At 40.8% G+C, this 14,012-nt stretch overlaps 1 protein-coding gene across 2 annotated transcripts in view; it reads right to left on the reverse strand.

Annotated features, from left to right (window-relative positions):
- Positions 1 to 7,649: 7,649 nt before the first annotated feature.
- ACVR2A (activin A receptor type 2A) overlaps positions 7,650 to 14,012 on the reverse strand; it is a 105,874-nt gene continuing 99,511 nt past the window's right edge. For both annotated transcript variants that reach the window (XM_050969256.1, XM_050969257.1), the window contains 2 exons: positions 11,041 to 11,171; positions 7,650 to 9,223 (listed from right to left, as the gene is read on the reverse strand). In XM_050969256.1, coding sequence (XP_050825213.1) covers positions 9,029 to 9,223; positions 11,041 to 11,171 — 326 coding nt within the window. In that variant the 3' untranslated portion in view covers positions 7,650 to 9,028. The remainder of the gene's footprint in view (positions 9,224 to 11,040; positions 11,172 to 14,012) is intronic.

Consider the following 14,012-nt stretch of genomic DNA (forward strand, 5'->3'; position numbering starts at 1 on the left):
GACAAATAAAATGCGCCACATTTTAAAAATAGCATGCGGAAAGCAGTGTTTTAAAGAAGGGGACTGGATGATGTGTATTTGACACACAAGGCTTGCTAGGAAAGAGTTCAGGGGCTTGTTTTTTTTTCCAATAAAACCTAATGTGTGTACAATAGCAGTGCTGCTACAGTGGAAGGGCTTGGATCTTGCGGAGACCCCTGAAATCCCTTCACAGTTATGTCATTTCAATATGTTCAGCTTTGGAAATTTTCAACTGGGAATCAGGTGTAAGAAGGAATCGGAGCTGAGAGGCATGGAAGCCTAAGATCAGGCCTGCACAACATGCAGCCCACAGAGGCTCACTGTGCAGCCTGCGGAGGGATTCAAACGTCTGAGCTGCCTGCAGCAGTGGGGAGCCCAGAGCCATTTAAATCTCAGCCACAGCTGGGATTCATAGGGCTCTGGGCTGCCCGCAACTGCAGAGAGCCTGGAGCCCTTTAAATCTCAGCTGCCAGGGCTGGCTTTAGGCCAATTCAACCAATTCCCCTGAATCAGCCTGCCCCTAAGAGGGTCACATGCCCAAGCCCCCGTACAGTGTACCAGCAAAAACCAGTGCACTGTAGCAAGGTGGCCCAGCTTCCCCAGGGGGCAATTTAAAAGGTCTGTGGCTCCCAGGCCCTTTAAATTGCCACCAGAGCACCACTGCTGGAGCCCTGGGGTAGGGCAGTGGGGGCTATTTAAAAAGTCCAGGGCTCCCATCACTTGTACTGCCCCGGCCCTTTAAATAGCCACCAGAGCCACCACTTCCCCAGGGTTCCCATAGCTATTTAAAGGGCTGGGGCAGTAGAAGGGGAACCCCAGGCCCTTTAAATACTCCCAGAGCCCTGGAGTAGCAGGGGGCCCTGGGGGCAATTTAAAGGGCGGAGGCTCCAGCTGCCTCTGCCACTGTCAAGTATAATTCCCAAATCTGGACCTTAGTGTCCAGGATATGGGTACTAGCATAAAGTTCTCTAAGCTTAATTACCAGCTTAGATTTTGTAGCACTGTTACCAATCAGGAATTTTTAGGGCTTGATACCCTCTGATTCCCACAACCCCTTTCCAGGGGACCCTAAGACCCAGATTCCTTGCATCTCACAACAAAGGGAAATAAACCATTCCCTTTCCCCCCCGGGAACCCTAGGAGATCGCCTGATTCGACTTCTTGAATCACCACACCGAGAGGAGTGTTACCTTCCCCCTCACCCAGAGGCAATACAAGCTGCATGAATATAACACAAAGAAAATTTATCCTTCCCTTCTCCCTACCAATTCCCTTGAACCTTAACTAGGAGAAAAAAAAATCAAACAGGTCTTGCAATCAAAACTTGAGAAAAAAAGTAAAAGGTTTATCTCTGCACTTTAGATGGTAAACAAACAGTTACAGGGTCTTTCAACTTATAAACAATAGAAAAACTTTCTCCAGCAGAAACATAATTTAAGCTGCTTCCAGCAAGTACACAAGTAAGAAAAAAAAGGCAGTCAATGTTAATTTTTTTATTATTTACAATTTTGAATAGATAAAAGACTGTAGCAGGGAGATTGGCAGAAACCTGGCTGCACCTCTAGCCCCATCCAGGACCCAGAGAGAACAAAGCCAAAGCCAAACCCAAACCCAAAACCCACAAACAAAGGCTTCCCTCCATGAGATTTGAAAGTATTTTGTCTCCTGATTGGTCCTCTGGTCAGGTGTTTGCAGGTCACTGTTTGTTAACCCTTTATAGGTGAAAGAGACATTAAGTCTTAGCTATCTGTTTATGACAGCCACCCCGGTCTTTAAATAGTCACTGAAGCCACACCACTTCCCCAGGGCTCCTTCGGCTATTTACAGGGCTGGGGCAGTAGAAGCAGGGGAGCTTGCGGGCTCTTTAAATAGCCCCCAGAGCCCAGGGCTAGTTTTTTTTTTTTTGGGGGGGGGGGGGGTCTCTAGGTGGCTTTGCTGCCCTGATCCTTTAACTAGCCCCTGGAGCCCCACCACTTCCCCAGGGCTCCCTTGGCTATTTACAGGGCTGGTGCAGTGGAAGCAGGGGAGCCCCAGGCCCTTTAAATAGCTCCTGAGCCCTGGGCTGCTGCTGCTGCTGCCCTGGTGGGAGAGGCAGGAGGAGGGGACACTCACCATACAGGATGGGCTGTAGCCCTTGTACCTGCACCAGTTGCCTGCAGCCAACCCCTGCCGCATCTCCTGCCCTGCCTGCACCAGTTCCTGTCAGCAGCCAGCCCCTCACCCCGCCTTGCCTTCAGCCCTGCACCAACCCATCTCCAGCCAACCCCTGCCACACCCCCCCTGCCTGAAGCCAGCCAGTCCTACACTCCTTTTTCTCCAGACCTGCCAACCCATGCTGCACCCCCCATGGCCCTGCCTCAAGCCAGCCAGCCCATCCCACAGGCCGTCTCCAGCCTGCCCCACACCCCTTGCCCAGCCTGCAGCCAGACCCTAACTCCAGCCACCTTTATGTCCACTGGTGCCCTGTAGTTTCCAGGGAAGTAACCCTGCACACCTTCAATGAGGTGGGCAGGGAGCAGCTGGGACCCACACGTGCACCCTAGCACACCCTCAGGGAGTGGTGGAGCTCATTTCTAGTTCAGACACATCTTTTTAAAAAAGAACTTTAGGTAGGGTTAACATACATCTGTACTTTCCCAGACACGTCAGGCTTTTTGGATCTTAAATCGCCATCCAGGAGGAAAATACGGATGTATGGTAACCCTATTGGTACAAAAAATACATACTGCGGCAGAACTTTTTATAGGGAACCGGTTGCTAAGAAATGAAAGGCTTTTTTTTTTTTATTTTTTTTTTTCTCCTTTCAGTCATCCCTGTCAGGGCCCAGCTGAAAATGTTCGAATTGGGCCCTGCATTTCCTAAAGCCGGCCCTGCCAGCTGTGGCCTGGATTCAAAGACTCTGGGCTCCCCACAGCTGGAGGTAGCCCAGAGCCCTTTGAATCCCAGCCCCGACCAGGATTCAAAGGGCTCTGAGCTGCCTGCAGAGATTCTCAGCCGTGGCTGAGATTTAAAGGGCTCAGGGCTCCCTGCCGCCACGGGCAGCCCAGAGCCCTTGAATCCTGGCAGTGGCTCCAGCGGATGTGCTGGGGCTGGGATTTAAAGGGCTCGGGCTCCCCTCAGCAGCAGGAGCTCTGGGCCCTTTAAATCCCTGCCCCAGCCCCACAAAGCTCTGGGTTCCCGCAGCCACTGGAGCCCTGAGCCCTTTAATTTGACCCTGAGGGCTCCCAGCCAGCTCTTCAGATGGGAGCCCCTGGTTGATTTAAAATCAAGTAGCACCTCCCCACCCCCAACCTTCCTTTTTGGCCCACAGCTGTTTTGGTGGGGCAGCACAGGGAAAGGAGGGTTTGTTTCTGCAGGGCTGGAGTGTTTCTGCTGGGCCAGGGGGGCGGAGTTTCAGCCCTCAGCTGTTTTCTTTGGAGTAATGTGGCCCTGGCTGCTTTACCAGTTGTGCAGGCCTGCCTTAGATGAAGGTAACCTGCACCTTCCAAAGGAAAAAAAGTCAAAGAATCTTTACCTTTTGACTCTCTTATCCATTTGGGTATAAACAGTTCCCACTGGTCTATTGCTGGAATGACACTGGAATTCACCTCAAAAAGCCCCAAGCATTGGGGGGGAGGGGAAGGGAGGAGGAAGACATTCAGTGCTAGATTTAAGACTAAGTGCAAAATCAATGAGATTTGGGGCTTGATTTGATCTCACATTTGGCATTTTCAGACAAGGTGACATGTACAGTGTTCTGTTTGGCTCTAATTACAACAAGCGTGCAACCATGCACACAAAATTTACATAATACCTTTGACTCCTATCCCAACTCACATTACTAAACAGAGCCATACTCTTTAAACCTATAATTAGGAGGCTGGAGACAGTTTACTTGGTTTATAGATGGCAAGAATACTCCAGTAACTACCAGAACGATGATTTAACTTCAGTTAGAATGGATAACTGTTGTTCAAACTGAAAGTTTGTAAGTAAGGAGTGGTTATTCCCTTATAATGAGCTTCAATTTCTCTGTAGGCTGAATGCCTTTCTAAAGAATAGCTATGGAAGTTACAGGAGATAGTACTTTCAGAAAGGAAGATGCAACTCTTTCCAGTATCATAATCACAGGGCTGCTCCACCACTGGCTGTAGTACACCATCACTCCTACAAGTTACCAGCTCTGCAGTTTTCTACCAAGTAGGAGTAGGAATAATCTGATAAAAGCAAAAGAGCTGGTGCACCTGGCCTTCACATGAAGTTGCCAGAGAAGGGAAATGGTGATAAACAATAGACTAGTGCAGGGGTAGGCAACCTATGGCACATGTGCCAAATGCAGCACGCGAGCTGATTTTCAGTGGCACTGAGCTGCCCAGGTCCTGGCCACTGGTCCAGGGGGCTCTGCATTTTAATTTAATTTTAAATTAAGCTGCTTAAACATTTTAAAAACCTTATTTGCTTTATGTATAACAATATGTTAGTCTCTATAAGTCTATAATATATAACTTTCTAAAAATATTAAAATGTATTACTGGCACGCGGAACCTTAAATTAGAGTGAATAAATGAAGCCTCAGCACACCACTTCTCAAAGGTTGCCAACCCCTGGACTAGTGGTACATAAGACACTTACCTTTTCTAGCAGTTTTTCCTGTGGCTGAGGCTGACGCAGGAGTGCCATACCAGAAGTTGTCTCTCCAAACAAATCCACAGGGATCAAGCAAACGAACACTTCTTTGGTGCTATTTTGTTGTTGCTGCCTAGCTAGGGAGGGGCAGTAAAACCCAAATTTGTCGATAGAAAGGGATATCAAAGAATATTAAAAGCAACTGTAGTTAAAGGTATTACCTACTTTCTGCTGACCTAGCATGCTAGGACTTGTGCTCTTCACTTGTATACAACATTTGGGTTCAGTTCTGAAACTCAGCTCTTACTCATGGGGAAAAAAAATGCCTAGCAGTCTTCTGCAGCAGTCTGGTTAACAAATATCCTGATAGAATTCACTTCACAATTCTCCCTTGACCTTCCTGTCAGGAAAGGATGGTAACTAATGCAGGGGAATGATCACTTTTTATGTCAGAAATGCTAGTGATAAGGGTCTGTCTCTGCTCCACTTCTCCACTGTAATGCTGTAAATGTTGCAAAAAAAGGGGGATGTGGGGGAGAAGAGGTTTTCCTTCTTTTTTAACCTTTTCAAGCAGCAAAGTTTCTGAAGGTGAAGTGTCAGCACAAAATATTACGTAGATTTATTTTTTCCTAGAGAAGATATGAAAAGTTGAAAAAAGGCATATGCAAGTCATACAGTAGTCACTTTTTTTATTTAACTTTTGGGGTAGGGGCAGAAAGAGCATACATTTTTATTTGTACAATATTTAACAATCAATCAATTACTTTTATCCTGGGCTGGGGTTTTTGTTTTTGATACTTGCAGAAAAATAGCAAGTATAATCTGACAGTAGTACAACAACCTGTGCCCCAAACAGACAAATACAGAGAGTAAAGCTAAAACAATTGCTTACCAATATCTTGAGAGGTAACAAATAATATATGAACTGAGACTGCTTTAAAAAAAAAAAAAAAAAAGTACTGCTGGTTGAATCTCTGAGGTAAATGATGTTCCATCAAGGATGCTACTTGTATCATTTTGCCCATAAACCTGCATATAGCTTTTTGCATTTTGTACCAGATGTTCCTAATAAAAACAAATGCATTAGAAGTTAAGAGAAATTGGAAAAAGATCAGTCCAACTGGTAATCCCACTTGTTAAACTATAATCAGCAATGCTGTTGAAACCTAGTATGAACAAGAAATACTCACTTCTGTTTCTGCTTACATTTTAGCTGGAATTCCAAGACTCTTTAAAAGCTACATGAATTTTGCTATTTCAAATAGATATAAAGTGGTGAATTTCAATCCTGATTTATAGTTTCAGAATGTCACCATGAATGACAGTGCTAGTTCAGGAACGCCAACAATTCAGACACAGTTTCTTCTGAAATGCTAAGGTACATGTAGTAATAGGTGTACAAAGAGTAGTCATGCATCATGTGATATAAAAACGTCCTAGTAGCTAATACAAACTAAAAAAATGCAGGGCTTGGATTTCCAGTAAAGCCAAAAACTGGCTAATCCATCAGTCCTGTGGCAGTTATACAGCAATCATTTAAATAGACAGGCAAAGCCGACAAGTTGGAAGTGAGCCAAGGGACTGACTTTTCTTCACAAGCCAAAATACAGGGTGAACCACTGGAATAGACCATACATGTACATATACACTACCACACATGCTGCAAGTAAAAAGAGGGACAACGGTCACTACTTCTGCTAGTAAGTAATGCCAGAATATTTTCACTAGCTTAGTTCTTATTCATTTTTATCCTCATTCATGAGTCTGGCTCAAGCATTTTAACTTACACATCTATATTTTACTGTACTATAAGTGGAACACACACAAGTTAAAATGCCCTGCAAAACACAAGTCTTATGTATAAGAACAGCTCACCAAAGTTTGTTTATTTCACCAATTATAAAAACACTTTTACCATGAACATCCTTATCAGTGTGATACTGTACTATGCTGTTTAAAAAAGAAAAAAATAATCAGAAAATACAGTTAGTACAATATTCACACCTGTGGGAATTTCTATGAAAATAAATATCTCATTCAGTTTCAGGCTTTGTGATTCACCTACATCACTTGCAAACACAAAGTGCACTAGCAACACCAAAGGAGCCCCCAAACAGCATGGCCACCAGGGCCCATACCAGCAGAAGTTCAAGGATCATGCATGCAGGATGCAAGGCTCATACTGACGTATGTCCGTAGCTAGGTATGACTTCTGCATTGAATCTTGAATAACTGATCCTTATATCATCCATGCTGTTCCTCCTATTTTTGCCAGTGTTGGGGTTTAAACTTCAGAGAGCAATACAAGTTTTTGCAGTAAAATATGACTGGTTTTGTTCATATCTCTTTAGCCATGATCACTTGATGTACATTTAAGATAATGTATCCCTGCACTGAAGGTGAAAGCAAAATGAAAATCCAGATCAAGAAAATGGGTGCATGAGTAGTTTTATAAACAAAACGAGCAAGTTGCCCTACTAGTACCAATAACGCATTAAAGCAGGGATTCTTATGGCTATCATGAAACCCTAGGAATAAGAGCGAAAAACAGCAAGCAGAACAGTATTGAGTGGTATGTTATGCATGAATAATGTTGCTATTACCCTTCTTCCCCCTCCCTGCTTAGAATATGGTGATCTAGGTCTTGTTTATAAATAATGTTATTGTTCCCAGAGATTAAGTGCATATTATATGTAAAATTGAGTGTATTCTGTGGTTTCTACAAATAACTGTTTAAAGATAACATTCACAGTGAGCTCCTGATTGTGACATTAAAAACTTCCTTAAAAATCTAATGCATGATTTAAAAAAAAATGACCTGACAAAATACATAGCATAATACTGGCTATTGTTGGTTCGGTACTTGAGTACTTTAAAAAGTTTGTTTTTTTTTTACTTGGATCTGTATCAATGTAAAGGATCAAATAAATAGTGTAATATTAATTTTGAAAAGCACTTTGGCACCTACAGTCAATTCAGGTTTTTTATGTTATGTTACATAGTATATAAGGCATGATCTCCTAAACCCTAAAATAATGTTGGAGTCCGCTGTGAAAGCAATTTTTTTTTTTTTTTTTTGCTAGACTGTGCTACCTATGTTGGTATTCGTTACCTCTAAATAGTCATTGCATATTTGAAATTATAGCATAACTAAAGTTATCCCTGAATATTTTTAGCAGTTACATCGGAAGTCTGTGGCTATCATTTTTAACATGACTCCAGGATGAACCTATGCATCACAGACATCAAATATCACTCTGACAAGATGGCAGCAAGCTTAAGTGTAGAGAAGTTGCAAATCTCAAAGCAGAGAGAGTGAGGAGTTCAGGTAATTAAGCTTCCTGAGGTGATCCTGAAACAGTGATACAGAACACACTGCATACTGTTAGTGAAAGAAAGTACTCTATGCAAAACTTTTTACATAAATAGGAAAAAGCCTTCTTTAGAAAGAATAAGAATTAAGAGCTTTCCAGTGTCATAGCTCACATAAAATTAAAAAAAAAAGTCATGCTCAAATATTCCTCAGACACAGCAAACCTAAATAGTATTTAGTAAAAATAAAATGTATGCAATATTTTGGGAACTGAATGTGAGATAAAAGCTTTAAAACTAAAACAGGAAGAAAGTTTTGTTTCAAACCCAGCACTTTTTATACACAAGCTAGCACAAGAGAGGGCTAAAAACACTGCTTTAGGAATGGCCATTTGCTCTTGGCATGAAGCACAGCTTACCCTTTTTTAAATAACAGTGAATTTGTAATACAGCATTTACAAAACATGGATCAATTTATTATTCAAATTGTTAGTGTTGTCAATCTCATAATTTAGCAGACGTGGAACTGAGGTATACCTTGTTGAGGGAGGTTAAAGTAATGCTTGGAAGCCTCTTTGCTATATCCCACTTGATTACTTTTGTTTATGTACATATAACAGCAGCACACTAAACATTCACAAGCTGTGTCATATTGCCATTACAATAGTCATTTATATAAACACAACAGCAAATGCAATAAAAACAAGTTACCCTTTTTTTAAATCTGAAATGAAATGTTTGATTTAAAAAAAATAGCAGTAGTTCATTTAAAGAATTAGTCTCTTCTGACAGATATTAAGAAATCTGATGTCAGTTTTTAAAACACTTGATTAGCCCGGATAGGTCCATATTCTTCATTTAAGTTCCTTAACAATATTTTGCCACTTCTCAGGTCAATGTCCTTCAGGACGGGAATGCAGTCAAGTCTCATGTATTCATGTTTGGGAAAAAAAAAGTCTCCTTATTGACATTCCCCAAAAACTTACCATTCCTCATTTCACACAGAAAGTAACGACCGTAAACAGTCTCATTAGCTTTAGCAGCTCCAGTTCAGAGTCCTGTTGGTCAGGATGCATAACCAGTGCAACTATCATAGACTGGATTCTTTGGGAGGAAAGTCAACATTTGTCACCATTGTGACCACTGTCACAATGTCCTCTGTTGTTATAATGTTAGTCAGCCGTTGCATCTGAATAATCCGTTCTTCTACGCAACCAGCTGATAACCTGGCTTCTGCATCATGATCCCAACATTCTTCTATTGTTTCACAGAGCATTGCCATTCCCTAAAAGAAAAAAGTAATATACAAGTGGAGTTGGTAACTGAGTTGTCTTATACCTTCATTATAAGGCCTTGTTTTCAGTTAAACCACTCAAACTGAAATTTTTGATGCCAGTTGTCTGCCTCAGATTGTTTTTTTTTTTTTTGGGGGGGGAGAAAGTTTCAGCTAAATCAGTTCAACTGATTCAGAATGAAGATGGACAAATCAACGTATTTTGCCTATGTTGAATAAATCTTACATCTGAGAGGTTCTGTGTTTTGAAGCAGGTACTTAAATTGGGCAAGGGTGGGTCACACGTTCACTAGAAGTTTCGTGAATTTAACTGAAAGCCTCTAACAAAGATTGTCTACACTGAGTATGCTCCATCCCCTCACAGCTCCTATACATTGAATGGACAGAACATGAACTATCCTCAGAGTGACTAAGCAGAACTTTTATTCCAATTCCTGCATCCTGAGAGCTGCTGTGACACCAAAATAGTGAAAAGAGACTGTTTTTCCCATGCTCTCAATGCTCCTTCTGCTGGTGCAGCATGGAGAAGTAACCAACCTGAATGGAATGCAGAGAGGTGAGAAGGGTAGGATACAGGCCAGAAGGAGGCACAAGTGTAGAAAGATGACTGGGTGGAAAAGTCTTGTAATCAACAATCTCTTCTCCAGAATCTGAAACAGACCCCAGGACACCTGGGTCTCAACATTTCCATGCTGTCTAGCAAATAGCTGCAACATCCACTGACAAAAGCATTTGTTTCATCCTCTGTGTTCCAGCCACTACAGGAGGATAACAACCTAGTCTGGGTACCAATTACTCTGAGCTAACGTGCTATGAATCTAAAGGTCCCAACCCTGCTGATGAACCATGCGGAGGTTCATCAGGTTCTGAATGATCACGTTTTTCTCAGGAAGTTACATGACAAAAAGCTACATTAAAATAATGTTAAGGGTGGCAAAGTCAGGAACTCAGAAGTTAAGAAATGCCAGAACTGAGGTTTTGTCCATGCCTTATTCACATCAAAGCACTTAAATCCTGCCCAGAGTACAGAATTATTGATTTTTTCAAAATACATAGCAACTTTGCCATCTTAAAATATAATGAGATCTCTAAGAACTACTGGTCCTGTTCAAGATTTGAATGAAATAACTCCAAGAAAAATAAGGGTACAAGCCAGGGTATTAATAGTCAGGCAGTGGATGCATGCTTAATTCCATGATGACTTGAAAATACGCTAGCCTGCTATTAGGGAGCAGCATGCTGTGAGAGGTGCTGATTTTTAGGAGACAAAAAAAAGTCACAATATTCAGAATTCTGAAGACATGCCACTTTTCCTAAAGCAGCGGCATCACTCAACATCTAGCCCAAACCCAAATGTAGGCAATTCGTTCTGCCCACCTAAATTATCCTTGAAGTTTCAGGGACTCTTTACCTTTCTGAGATTGATACTGTGTTATTAATGGCAGCTACCAAATTACCCCTCCAAAGGTGGCATCATTTCAGTAATGAGTGAAGGGGATAAATATACATCTTTATATGAAACAACAACAGAATTGCTTAGGACTAAAACTGAAGAGTCACTTCACCCACCAAGGAAGTTTAAAACTTTTATGAAGTACTTTGAAATCCTTTGGTATGAGCGCTGCATTTAAAAACAAAGTACGATAAAACATTAGTATACAGTTTATTAATTTTTCAGCAGAGCTAATTATATAAAAATACGGTATCAGAAGAAAAATGTCCACAGATAAGAATTAAATATAATTTCATGAAAGTTTTACAGTTAAAGCACAATAATACTTTCAGAACTTGGTTATTTTACTACTTACAGCATGTTTCTGCCAACACTCTCTTAAAACAGGCCTCTTCTTTTTGTGCACTACAACTTCCTGCATGTCTTCAAGGGATGGATGCTGGCCAATTTCCTCTTCAAATGGCAACATGTATTCATCCACTGGTCCTATATTTAAGGATAAAATAAATTTTGCTTTTCAGACAATTGGTACACCACAATTTTAATAAGTATGTCAAAATACTGTACAGCCATTTACTCACTATTGCCATGAAAAACTCATATGATGCCAAAGTGAGAAGCAATGGATGCTAGACTACATATCAAGAGGGTGGCCATGTTCTTAAAAAAACTACCATTCAACTCATTAAGTTACATTAATAGTAACTTATCCCCTTCAAGCTGACAGCAAAGGGCAACTAGATTGTAAAAAGATATCCAGGATAAAAAGAACAGCGACAATGAAAGCTCAGAATAAAGAAAGGTACAGAAACAGGTTGTAATGCAACCTCTGTAGGCCCACTACCAAAACTCAGAGCCTAGACTACAAGCATTTGGCAGGTACACTATGCCAGCAAAGTGTTTCTAGTGTGGACGCAGCTTATATGGAGCCTATACTAGTCTATCCTCTCCCCTCCCACAATGAAACAAGGGCATTCTTACCAGTGTAACTAGGTATACCCTAGGGACTTTTGGCAGCACAACTGTCGGTCAGGGATCATACCTTTTCACACACCTAACTAACATAGGTATGGCAGCAGAAGTTTGCAGTATACAAATGAACTTGGCATTACACGGAGTACAAGCAGCAATGCCTACAGTTAGGGTTGACCAACACTTCCCATTTTAAGAGCTCGTTTCCATTTACTTATGCTGCTAAAAAGGAAATAGTTTTCTGGTCCTAATTTTCAAGATGTCGAAAAAATTTCCTCTTCCAAATACTGACAAAATCATAAATCACAAATTTTCACAAACCAAAAAGCTAAACAGCAACAACAAAAGCCCTACCATCCTGGTATGAGTCCATCAAAAAGTTTGAAAGATTACAAAATTATAAAACCCATTCTGATTAACTTAAAGTAATGATTAGCTTAAATTTTGAAATAAAGTTATATTGAACCCCAAAACTGGAATTCTTTAGAAAACATCAAAAGATATTAAGAATTTTGAAACTTATTTTTCAAAATGTCTTCAAGGTGAAGTTTTGGTTTGGAAAAAGCTGCATTCTTTGACAAAGCATTGTGTCAAAAAATTGCCTGAACAACTCAACTAGTAACTTTGCCAAATTTATATCATTCAGGCTGAATTTGTCTATATCAAGTGTCTGTCTCTGGCTAAATTTTTTGAGGAAAATTTCAGCAAAAATGGGGTAGCATTTCTGAGAACAATATTAGAAAAAAATACGTTTTCCTTTGGAACAGTGTCTTGATATTTGACTTGGGGAGGGCAGGGAGGATAGCCATGCTGTCAGGAATATACTTTCTGCTCATCTTTTAAAAAAAACCAAACACAAAACACAACAAAAAACTTATTTATCCAAATAATCGAGACTTAGAATCTGGTTAGTAAATTCTCTGAACATTGTCTGTACCGAGAATGCTCCAGTCCCTCAACTCTTACATTTGATTAGACTGTGCATGCAATGCAATGATTAAGCATGCTCCATTCTAGGGTGCAGGATTTGTTCCTTGGATGTATTGAAGTCACTTCTGATGACTTTTTAGAAAAAAGATTTATTATTATTAACTGGGTACTACCATAAAACAAATGTCTGTCTGGAAAGCATCCAGCACACGAGAAAAGTTTCTCTGGCTCAAAGTTCTTACAATATATGAAAGATGGGCAGATAGAATTCCTCCTAACCACTGTCTATTCATCTAACTTAAATTAAGGAAGCACCAATTATGACTCCATAATAAAGGCTGAGAAATTTTGCATGTAAGAGCAGGAATTCTGTGCTACATATGAAAATTACACCCTTTCCTCTCCAAAGTTACATCACTTACTGAGTAAATGATTTTTGTGAGAATTCAGAAGTACATTGGTTAGTTTATGAATTTAAATTAATTTTAAAAATAGGTTAAGAAATTTGGCACCCTATGTCAGACCTTTATTTTGTTCCCCTAATATCTTAACAGAAGAACGCTGACTCTTCAAACTTCCCATATAATTAAAACTTGCTGAAATCTTCTGGATAAGTTACATTTGAAAAAAAAATAGATTCAATGGACACTTTTTGGTGTTTTTCATAACTGAAAGTTCCTGCTTCAGGTTAAGCTGAAGGATAATTTTCAAGGAGTTACAAGAAGAACTGTCCTCTTCAAAAATAGCTGCTGTCTCTTATTGCCATTCATCTGCCCCTCAGTGTTCCCTCCGACTCCTGACAGCATTAAGGGAATACCATCTTCCTTGCAAGGAGCTTGGCTTCATTCCTATTTTCAATAAAATAGGCAGTGGCCATTTGGAGAGGGCAATTCTTCATAAGTTTCTCTGAAGAAAATTTCATGCACCAGTGTACACTGGAGGGACAAGCTTTCCATTACGGAAAAAACAAAAAAAAGGTTAAATTGAATCCTAAATATTTTTCTTTACAAAAACCACTTGTTGCCCCTTACCTAGTCAGAGGACAAAATGGTGCAAGAGGGGAAGAGCCAGCACAAAGTGTGCGCAGAGGAACAGAAGGGTGCAGGAGGGAAAAGGTTAGAATTTATGCACAATGGACTGTGGAGAAGACAAAAGGAAGAGGGAACGTGTGTGCACAAGGAAAGGTAGGGAACGGGAGTGAGGGGGAAACTGCAGTGTTCAGCAGCTGCTTTGTGCTGGTCTGGCAATATAAAGCAGCTGTAAACCCCCGTTTAACTAGCCAGCATGATCTGGCTGCTTTATGCCCCTGCAAAGGGACATAAAATAGCTGGAGAGTACTGTGATTTATTAGAAATATCACACGGGAGAGTCTCTTTGAATTTATTGTTTAGGGTTCATGTATGCTTTAAAAAAAGAAATTCAGAC

Source organism: Gopherus flavomarginatus, chromosome 10 (assembly GCF_025201925.1).
Source record: "Gopherus flavomarginatus isolate rGopFla2 chromosome 10, rGopFla2.mat.asm, whole genome shotgun sequence".
Taxonomy (NCBI): domain Eukaryota; kingdom Metazoa; phylum Chordata; order Testudines; family Testudinidae; genus Gopherus; species Gopherus flavomarginatus.